The 11,477-nt window shown below is 47.1% G+C and overlaps 1 protein-coding gene across 1 annotated transcript; it reads right to left on the bottom strand.

Moving 5' to 3' along the window:
* Positions 1-1,671: 1,671 nt before the first annotated feature.
* LOC122112355 (serine protease 40-like) lies at positions 1,672-9,848 on the bottom strand. The gene is made up of 5 exons (XM_042685128.1): positions 9,646-9,848; positions 8,746-8,937; positions 7,297-7,571; positions 4,672-4,841; positions 1,672-2,001 (listed from the first exon to the last, which is right to left on the bottom strand). The coding sequence occupies exons 1-5, from the start codon at positions 9,846-9,848 to the stop codon at positions 1,672-1,674; spliced, it is 1,170 nt and encodes a 389-aa protein (XP_042541062.1).
* Between the last annotated feature and the right edge of the window lie 1,629 nt (positions 9,849-11,477).

Raw genomic sequence — 11,477 nt, 5'->3', positions numbered from 1 at the left:
TGGCGCCATCCAGTGAGTGGGCCATAGCAAGATGGAGAAACCTCTTTGATGGGTTTCAGATACTACAGGATCCCTACCCTTAGGGCTGGTACAGGCTAGAGTTTGAAAAGCTTAGTGATATATTGCTTTATCTAGTAGATACATTGCTTTATCAGGACAACGCTAGGTTAGATGCAGATTTGGCAGCAAATGGCTCTTGAGAGGAACAAAAGACACCCAACGTTACTGGATCATAATCTTCAGTATTCCATCTCTCCACAATCAGCCACAGTCAAGCAGTCAGGGGCACTTCACTATGGACATGGTTTCTTCAGTTCACACAGGTAGTCACCTAACTCCATGCTCTACACAGAGACATGCTTAATGCTGAACAAAGTGGAATTCCTTCTGTGAGAAAACCCCAGCCCAGCCATCTGAGGGAACCATGGCAGTGGGGAAAACAGGTAGCCAGTACCAAGGCCTGTCCATCAGCCTGCAGTGCTACTGAGAGGTGAGGGAGCCTTTAGAGGGTAAGGCCTGGGTAAGGGACATTAGGCCACTGGGGATGTGCCTTATAAGGAGGTACTAGAATCCCAGATCCTCCTCACTTAGCTTTCTGGCCACCACGAGCCGAACGTACCTATACCACACGTTCTACCATAATGTGTTGTGCTATTAAAGGACCCAGATGAAAAAAGAAGATGAAAACTGTGAAATAAACCTCTCTTCCTTATAACTTGATTATCTCCAATGTTTTGTTACAGAGATGCAGATCTGACATAGCTAGATATCTAAGTTGGGTATTAGACAAGATGACAGGCTCCACACAGGTCTTCCCATTAGCAGCAGAGGGCTTTGAACCCAGGGGAATCTTTTGATTATGCACATAAGGGCTTACCTCTATGCACCTAATGGTGAGGGTCTGAGCTAGGTGGGTGCTGAAAGAATTGGGAAGAATTTGTTCAGAATCCCTAGTGTGCTTAGTGCAACACAAGTCTACAATGACCTGGGACTGTTTCCTTATTAACAAATAGTTTAGGTTGCGAGGGATAGCTGAATGCTAGGCCAAAAAGTCCTTCATCTGCCAAACTTCTGCTCACACAGGGATTCAGAGCTGATGTTATGGAGGCAGAGAGGGGAGAGGAAGGTTCAGGATGCAGCAGATTGAGTGCTGACCTCTGAAACAGAGCTCTGAGGAATACTTTATGGTCCACACTCCAAATCTGAGGATTGTTCCAGGCCCTTCACAGTCTAGTTGTAACCCCTCTGTGACCAGAAGGCCTGGAAGGTACTACTTCACAGCTAACCTGGGCATGTTTCAGGAACCACGTGATAAGTCCCTAAGCTTGTCTTCTGGAAGCCTCCTTATGGACAAGAGTTGGGCCTCAGTCTACAGAGAGAGAACAACTCAGCTCCAAATCATACAGGGCAGCTCAAATACCCATCTGTCCCCTTAGCTATCCCTCCTCAGAAAGAAGAACAATCTTCCAACTCTGGAAAACTTAAAGCCCAACAGGGCATGAGAGATGGTACAGATGGGTAAAAAACAGAAGCCAGCAGCTGTTTCCATTGTTTATTTTGTCAGGTCTGGGAAGAGGCGGCCTCAGATGGACAAATGAGCCTAGATATAGAAACGTGGGGAGGCAGTGCTCAGCAATGTTTGTAGGAGAAGGCTGGACATCGGTGCTGTGGCTATCTTAGACTCCTGAGCAAAAGCGGTGCAGACAGCAGGACCAGGCAGATGCTTGGCTTGAGAGCCAAGCCATGAGAGCCATGGCCATGAGAGCCATGGCTATGAGAGCCAGCCAGAGCTGGGCCGTCATCCTTGGGAGGGATGATGCCAGGCTCAGGCTCACCCGAAGCCTGTTTGTTCTTTTCAATCCAGTCGAAGAAGTAGGAAACTCTGGTGAAGACGCTAGGACTGTCCATTGGATGATAACATGCCACACTCCAGCTGGACAGCCCCACCAGATACCAGGAGCCATCCTTATAGGGGCAGACGAGGGGACCCCCAGAATCTCCCTGAAAAGAAAGAAGACATGGATTGTGGGGTCAAGACAGATCCTTATCCAGGACAGAAAGAACAAGGTGGGTTCCAGGGAGTCTCTGATGTCTAAGAATCATCTGAGCAATTTAAGAAGTCCAGGCATGGTGGAGTTTCCCAGGGCCCACTCCATAATGCTCCTGAGGCAACCCTGGAGAGTATGCTAGGTGCAGTCACAGAGCTGCAGAGTGCACAGGGGCCTTAGGAACTGAACATAGGCCTTCTGTCCTCCCATCCACATGGGAGAAGATGCTGTGCAGATCCCATGCAGGCATGTAAGTGGCCAGCTTGGAGACCCAGCTTTGTGATCTTTGGTCATATTCTTGGCCCATCATACTTTTTGTTTTACTTAAGTCCTCCATCCCTTAGTGGGGCTCTTTTAGTAAACAACAAACTGTTAGCTGTACTGTGCAGCAAACAGTGCTGCCTATGACTGGTCTGGTGAGGAGCTGGAACCAAAAGAGAGCTCCACAGAGGAGTGGACTACAAGTGGCAGGCATTGGAGATGGATGAATCCTTGGAGACATGGATTAAATGTGTCTATCTTCTGTATCCAGAAGAAGAGAAAAGAGAGTCAGACACACAAAAAGACTTCTAACAGCAGCTGATGAAGCGTGTGCACAAACTCCAGCTAAAGTGAGCTGAAGTGATGAGGAGAGCAAGCAAGGGCATTCCAGTGGCAAGGCCAGATAGAAAGTAGTTGCTGAGAATCGGGAGAGGGTTGTGGGGAACAGAGAATATGTACACAAGTGTTGTTGTTGTTGTTGTCTTATCAGTCATGGGCCTGGGTGCTGTCCCTGAGCGCTGCAGCTCAAGGCTAGCGCTCTACCACTTGAGCCATAGCGCCACTTCCAGTTTTCTGGTGGTTTTTTTAATTGGAGATAAGAGTCTCACAGACTTTCCTGCCTGGGCTGGTTTTGAACCATGATCCTTAGATCTCAGCCTCCTGACTAGCTAGGATTACAGGTGTGAGCCACCGGTGCCCAGCTTACACAAGTGTTTTATGACAGAGATTAACATGGTTTGTTTCAAAGCTGTGAGGACAACCAAGGAGAAAGGAAAAGCAAGTGAGAAGATGCAAAAGAGAAAGGAGAAAACATGAGGATGTTTGGGAGGGGTCCAGAGCTTTTAAGATAGTCAGAGCCTCTCCAAACTTCACTATGGCCAGATTCTTTCATCTTGGGATGTCTATTTTTTTTGCTGGGTTTCAGTTTTCCATCATGAAATGCAAAGCTTTCACAGAATCGACATTCTTAGGGGCTGGGAAGGTGGCTCAGTGGTAGAGTGCTTGCCTTGCATGCATGAGACCCTTGGTTCGATTCCTCAGCACCACATAAGCAGAAAAAGCTGGAAGTGGGGGTTAGGCTCAAGTGGTAGAGCCCTGGTCTACAGCTGAAGAGCTGGGGAACAGCGCCCAGGCCCAGAGTTCAGGCCCCACAACCAACACACACACACACACACACACACACAAAACAGAATCAACATTCTTAATATATATGCCCAATGATGGATTCATATACGTAAGCTATAAAAAGCTTCTGTGATTCAATATATGACAACTCCATACTCAGAAAACAAAACAACCCTTGCACACACACACAAAAAGGCAATATACATCTGAAAAAAGTTTGTCTCTATTAGTCACCAGTGAAATGCAAATTAAAAATCACACACATAAAATGAAAATGAGAGATAACCAAAATTACTATTGTCAATGTAGAACAATCTGAATTCTCATTCACTGCTGATGGGAATGCACATTGATACAAGCAGGCTGCTGGAATGCTGTTTGGACAATCTTCAAGAAATGAACAAGTGCATTCTTCATGACATGACAATTCTACCATCACAGACATCTTCAACCAGAAACTCAATGCATGTGCACTAAGCAAACATGTCAGGATGTTCACATTAATGCCCTCTGTGAAGATCTCAAGAGGAAACTCCAAAATGCCACCCACATAAGAACAGAGAAGTCAGCTGGGCATTGTGACTCAGGCCAGCAGCTCTAGCTACTCATGATATGGAGACCTAAGAATCATTGTTCAAAGCTAACATGGGCAAAAATGTCCATGAGACTCTTGTCTCCAATTCACCAGCAAAAAGCCAGAAGTAGAGGTGTGGCTCAAGTGGTAGAGCATCAGTCCTGAGCAAAAAAGCCAAAAGAAAACTAAAAGATAAGGACCTGGGCTCCAAGTGGGAAGAGACCTTCACTAAAAAGAATCCACAAAATAAAATATAGGGCTGGTATAGGTATTGTTCGAGTGGTAGAGCACCAGCCTAGCAAGCCCGAAGCCCTGAGTTCAAACAAGGGCTTCCGCCAAATGGTTGGAAAAGTAGAAAGCCAGAGAGGAAGGACATGGTCACCCCAAGGTGAGTCTCATAAACTTTGCCATCCAGGTTGGTTGTCAACCTCCCATTTTCAGCTTTGGAAGTGCAGGTATGAGGGCACTCAGCTTGGCCACAGTTCTTAAAGATCAGTGAAACTGGATGGAGCTGTGCTCTTTAGGGCCTCTGTCATCTCAGGCCAGGTCAGGCTCAAGAAGAAGATGGGGCTTGCACATGGCCCCGAGAAGACAGAGGGTAAAGGCCCAGGGCCAGAACGGGAAATCACATTTGGCTGGAGAGCCTAAGCCAGCCGCACTTACTCGGCAGATGGATACTCCTTGCCTAAAGTTCCCAGCACACACCATGTCATCCTTCACAGCATAATGCCCAGTGCTGTTGGGGTCAGGAGGCTGGAAAAAGACTGCGCAGTAACGGTTGTCCAGGAGGATCACCTCAGCCTCCTGCAGCTGTCTTGGCTCAGGCAGGAATGCTGTGGGAGGAATGAACAGGTCAGGTGCAGCCTATGCACTGAGAGAGAGTGCATACTCACTGAGGAAGGGCACCTGCTCACTGAGAGAGAGAACCTACTGACTGAGGGAGGGCATCTACTAACTGAGGGAGCATACCTACTCACTCAGGAGATACACCTACTGAAGGAGAACACCTACTCACTGAGAGAGAACACCTATTCACTGAGGGAGGGCACCTACTCTAGATGGAGGGGCAAGGAAGATGTGCTGATAGGTGTAGGAAGGGCATTAAGAGCCAGTATAAGTGGTCTGAAGTGAATGAGAACAGGCGGGAGGTCTGTGTGGCTGGAAGGGTGGAAGAGTTGGCATAAATGTGGTAGAGCTGCCCTGCCAGACTTGGACTTGAGATTTGATCCTAAGCATGCCATGACAGACAGAAGGTTGTGCTTACCTTCCTAACAGCTCCTCTGGCCACTCTGTGGAGCCCAGGGAGTGTGGAGGCAGGGAGATTGGAAGCTGGAAGTTGGGAACCTTGGGGAGGGGAACTTAGTAATATGCACAAGGCTGAGTCTGTTCCAAGGGTCTGCTGGGCCTGCAGCCTTGCTTTTTGTGCTTCCTGTGGAGCTCAGTGGTGGCGGCATGCCTCCTTCAGTAAAGTGCTCAGGTGCTCAGAGGCTGCCCGAGTGTGGCAGACCCAGGGCCTGGATACCAGCCCCATGCCACAGCAAGGCCGCTAGTCTGCTCTGACCTGTCTTGGAGATCCCCAGGCCCTGCCACTGATTCCTAACATCTTAGAAAGGTATCTTTGTGGTGTCAGTGACACTTTAGTGGCCAGGAGCAGGAATGGTGGCTCTAACACAAACCTCAAAGAAAGTCTGGTCCCAAATGTCTCTGTGGAACATCTCTGCGAGATTACTGCTCTACAAACCATGCCAAATTGAAATTCCATTCATTTTTACTCACCATTTTGACCTACTGTCATCTGGGCTGGGTGTAGTGGCTCAGCACTTTTAATCTAATCACTTAGGAGGAAGAGATCATGAGGATCTCAATTTGAAAATAGCTAAGGCAAAACAAAAAACAAAAAATAATCCCCCAAAGTAGCTATTTCCTATCTAAATTAACAAGCCAGGAATGGTGACTCACACTTGTAATTCTAGCTATGTAAGATGGATCATGGTTTAAGGTTAACTGAAAGGGGAGAGGGGGAGGTGGAGAAACAAAGAAAAAAAGAAAGAAAATAACTAAAAAGGAAAAACAAAAACATACTTTAAACTATATACTTTAAATTATCATTAAATGATTTAGAGTATTTGACACCAGGTCAATACTATATGAACAGTCATTATATTCTATCATTTAGGGAATAATGACAAGATTAAAGTTTGTATACTCCCCTCATCATGAATATTTGGCCCACTGCTAGTAGAACACATGGATTGTTCTGTTTTCTTTTTGTACTGGTACTGAAGCTTGAACTAAGGGCAATCAATGTCCCTTAGTTTTTCCACACAAAGCTAGTACTCTATCACTTAAACCATAACTCTACTTCCAGCTTTTTGGTAGTTAATTGGAGATAAGAGTCTCACAAACTTTCCTGCCAGAGCTGACATTGAAGTGTGATCCTCAGATCTCAGCCTCCTGAGTAGCTTGGATTACAGGCGTGTGTCAACAACACCTGGCTCAAATCTATGGATCTGGGTTGCATCAGTACATGAGATCATCAACTAACTGTACAAGCTAGCAGAACAGGCCAGTCTCACCTGTGCTAGGGTTCACAGAGACACTCATTTCCTGTGGGTTCCTAGTATCTTCTATGGCCATGGAGAGCAAGCCGTGTTGGATGAGGCCTTCCAGGAGTGAGAGCCCTCAGAACCTCAGTCAGGGAGTATCAATCATATGCAGAGCTCCCAGAATCCTTGAATGGCTTAAAGTTAAAGAGTCCAAATTTCCAATTAGAAAATGAGAGATGGGGGCTGGGAATGTGGCTTAGCAGTAGAATGCCTGCCCAGCATAAATGAAGCCCTGAGTTCGATTCCTCAGTACACACAAACAGAAAAAGCCAGAAGTGGTGCTGTGGCTCAAGTGATAGCCACTTGAACAAAAGAAGCTCAGGGACAGTGCCCAAGTCCTGAGTTCAAGCCTCAGGACTTGGAAAGAAAGGAAGGAAGGAGGAAGGAAGAAGGAAGGAAGGAAAGAAGGAAGGAAAGAAGGAAGGAAGGAAGAAGAGAGAGAGAAAGAGAGTAAGAGATGGGGGGACATCGGAAGGGGTGACACTGACCAAGATGCATTATACTAATAAATTGATACATTGAATAAAATCCCCTTTGCATGACTAGTTTAATAGTAATATTAATAACAATGAAAACCAAGAAGAAAGAGTCCTGTGAACCATGGACTGTGGGAACTACAAAGCTTTGGAAGGACTGGGAACAGCCTCTGCCCTGTCCATCCCTGCCTGCGCGGTGTACTTACTATCTTCAGTGATCATGCCCCAGCCACTTATCCAGCAGGGCCTATCTTGGAGCAGCTGCGTGGCATTGCTTGGGACGCAGGCTGGGAAGACGTGGGAGTTGAACTCCACAGGCGTATGCATCTGCATCAGGACAATGTCACTCCCCTGCCGGTGGAACTTGTCATAATCTGGGTGGACAATGAGCTTATACACTGTCTTCTTCAAGCTGTAGTTGGTGGGATTGCTTAGCTGGTTGTAACCTAGCAGGATCCGGTAGTCAGATGGCCTTTGGGACCTGTTTGGGGAGGTCTGTTTTGAGTGTCAGGCTGACTCCCTGACTGCCCAGCAACCAGACCCCTCCCCATCATATCAGAGTTCCTCCTCCCCTAGTATCATGACATTCTCTTGAGGTGAGTTGGATTGCTGTCTACAGCCTCAGGGCATTTCTCCTTTGAGGACTTCTGATGGATTTTCTAGCATACCCAGAATCCAAGGATGAGAGAGTCTTATTGCTAGACAGGAATATTTGAGGGTACGTCAAACTGAACCCATTTATCTAGTCCTGATGAGGCTCCTTTTAAGGGGCAATTGTCCAAGACCCCCTTTCTGTCTCACCAATTTCAACAAGAGCTGCCCTCTGTCTAAACACATGTTCTCAGCAAGTACTTTCAGGGTATGGAAAAGTCCACGGAACGTTCCTATTTCCCGCACAAGAGTGGCTTGCACACCACATGTTCTTCTCATGCGTTCATCCTACCTAGACCCCTCAAGACCTGACTCTGCTTTCCTAAGGTCCACCCACTTTGTCTTTGCTCCGGATAGACCTGGTGCACCTCTCTTGACACACCTTCAATGCTGATCACTGGAGCTGTATCTACGCCTCACTCTCCTGGTGGGATGAGAAGCTTCCAGATGGGTCTTGTACTTTCCTCACAGGCAGTGTGCATAGGGTCTGGTGCTCATGGATGCTGAATATGAATGGAGCCTGTGCAGTATGCATGTCCAAGGACAGGACAGAGTCAAGAGCTAACCAGCCTGTGGACATCTCCTGGGACTGTCACCAAAGGTCCCCTGAGTGCAACAGCCTTTTGATTGGTAATGTTCATGGGAGATTAAAAAAAAAAACAATTGGAGGTGGTACCTTTTTGGAATTAAAGCTTGTTTGCAGTATTTGCACATCACTATCACAAGCATACTATCATGGAGGGCAGGGTGTCTCTGGGGTGAGAGATGAAATGTGAGGTGACAGGACATGGACAGGAGTCAGGTGATAAGCAGAGATGGTACTCCAGGTAGAAGGTCACATTGATTCAAAATCATGAGGATTCCTATGGGGGTAAACTGTCCTAGAACAACACCTGGAAGGAAAAGGCTGAGCACCCTTCATCCCGTCTCACCCCACCTTGTGCCTCTCTCCTGCAGCCCTTTCTAGCAGCTGGGCACTGGGCCCTGGGCCCTGGAAGACGCACCTCTGGAAGCAATGGGCTGCAGATGTTACCCAGTATCTGTCGATGAGGGCTGCACCACAGATGTGGCTGCCATGATACAACAAACTAGCCTGCCATGGCCACCGTTCCGAGGCTGCCTTCTGACCACCAAATATCTTTCCAGAAAATCGGCTCCTGCCACATACTGTGGAGACAAATCCAACTGTGAGGTACCTGCATTTAGGATTCCAACCCTCAGTGGCTCCAACTATCACCATCAATGGGACCAGAGGAGACCAGGGCCACACCACTCTCTTCCCAGGTGGAAATATAAACCCACCTCAGCCTGAGGCCATCTCCCAAGGAAACCTGCCCCAGAGAGCTGTAGTCTAGGCTGGGCCCATCTCTTCTTAAATCATATTTAATAAAATAAAGGGTGCAGCCCTGTTCAAGGGCTGACTACAGGATGTTAAGGCTCAGGATCTTATCTTTTATCAGCCCAAGGGCAAATCTTTTTTTTTAATTTTTAATTTTTATTGTGAAAATACTGTACAGAGGGGTTATAATTACATGGGCAAGATAATGAGTACATTCCTAATCAAGCATTGTAGCCTCCTCCTTTGTTTCCCCTTCCCATCCCTTCCCAGCCTGCCCCCCCCCCCCCCCAAAGTTGTAAAGTTCGTTTTCGACTTGACAACTTGTACTTCTCATTGTTGCAACGGGTCGCCCAGCCAAGGATGTGTGACCACCTAGCCAGGCGTGTGCAGTCCTGGGGCTTTGTGCTGAGAAGGCCAGCAGGAGCGAGGGAACCCTTCTTTAGCTACCATGGCACCCCACACCCAAGTCTGAAGGCCAGGACCCCCAACCACCTGCTTCCCAGGACGGCCAGGCTGGCAGACAAAAGGGCCACACCCTGGGCCAGCCCTGCCCTTGACCACTGACCTTCTGACGAGGATGACGAGGGCTGGGCCGGGTGGGCGGGTAGCGATTGAAGGCTCAGGCCGAGCAGCACCGCGAACAGCGCACAGGCCCCCGGCCCACTTAGGCCTGAGTGCTGCCCGCCAGCGCCCCCCATCGGGCCGGTCGGCAATGACGCGTCGACGGCTCGCGCGGCCAACTGCTACTGTAGTCTGTTCTCTGGCCATATCGCCCCTCAGAGGGGCTGGAGAGGAAAGGGAAGCCCACGCTCCCATCCCCAAGCCTGCAGCAGGCTGGCAGCAGAAGCAGGGGTCTCAGGGCCTCTCCCTCTGACCTCCAGTGACACAGGTTCTAAATGGCAAGGCACTCACATTCCAGAGTTCCTTTTTCCTTTTTTGGGTCCGGTCGTGGGGCCTGAGCTCTGGGCCTGGGCACTGTCCCTCAGCTCTTCAGCTCAAGGCTAGCGCTCTACCACTTGAGACACAGCGGTGCTGAAGAATCGAACCCAGGGCCTCATGCATGCAAGGCAAGCACTTTACCACTGAGCCACCTTCCCAGCCCCACATTCCAGAGTTTCTAAGAGTATCATCCGGTCATAGTATCCACTCCAAATGCAAATCTCTCCATCCAAACTAAAGGTGACTGTGTCCTCAGCTCAAGGCTCATCATCTGAACCATTGACATCAGCAGTAAGAAATCCACAGCAGAAATCCACTAAATACTGCTCTTGAGCATTGTTCTTCAGTGTAAATATCACAACTGTTTTGTTGTAAATATCTTCAGTGTAAATTCTTCAGTGTAAATATCACACATGCCATACATACATAATGTATCTCAGTCAAATTCACCTTTGAGGCGGGCGCTGGTGGCTCATGCCTGTAATCCTAGCTACTCAGGAGGCTGAGACCTAAGGATTGTAGTTCAAAGCCAGGCTAGGCAGGAAAGCCCTTCAGATTCTTATCTCCAGTTAACACCCAAAAGCCAGAAGTGGAAATGTGGATCAAGTGGTAGAATACTCTCCTCGAGCTGAAGAGCTGAGGGACAGCACCCAGGCCTGGAGTTCAAGCCCCATGACCGACAATAAGGAAAAAGAAAAAAATTCACCATCTCTATTACTCTTTCTTAACCCTACCTTTTTCATCATTAGTGGGTTTCATTATGCTTTTATCCTATATATGTATATACATGGGTATATGTATGTGTGTGTATATATATATATATATATATATATATATATATATATATATAATTCCAGTCATATACATTACTTATCATTCTCTCCTTTCTGGTCCTCCGTCCTACTGGTTCCCACAATCAAACAGCTCCTCTTTCAAAATTGTATCATCATCATCATCATCATCATTCTCATATCATTATTATTATTATTTCAGTCTAGATTCCACAAATGAGTGAACACAGTCTTTACCCTCTGAGATTGGCTTATCTCACTCAACATGATGATCTCTAGTTGCATTCATCTTACTAAAAGCAGCATGATTTCATTCTTTTTTTATGGTTAAATAATACTCTGTGTGTGTGTATGTATGTATGTATGTATGTATGTGTTTCCTCATCCATTCATCTTAGGCTAGGTCCATAACTTGACAACTGTTACTAGTACTGCTACAAACACAGGTGTCCAGGTATCTCTATTTCATGACTTTGATTCGTTTTGGCCAGGAGTGATATAGCTGGATTATATGGTAACTGGTTTGTTAGGGTTATTTTGGTTGTTGTGGATTTTCTTTTCTTTTTTTTCTTTCCAGTACTTTGGGATTGCTCAGAAGGTGTTCTACTATTTGAGCCATGCTTTCAGCTACATTTAGTTTTTTCATGAACTTTCATGTTGCTTTCCA

Source organism: Dipodomys spectabilis, unplaced genomic scaffold, assembly GCF_019054845.1.
Source record: "Dipodomys spectabilis isolate Male_0828 unplaced genomic scaffold, ASM1905484v1 ptg000094l, whole genome shotgun sequence".
Lineage (NCBI taxonomy): Eukaryota > Metazoa > Chordata > Mammalia > Rodentia > Heteromyidae > Dipodomys > Dipodomys spectabilis.
Note: the sequence above shows the minus strand (reverse complement) of the source record. Positions and strands in the feature narration are given on the sequence as shown.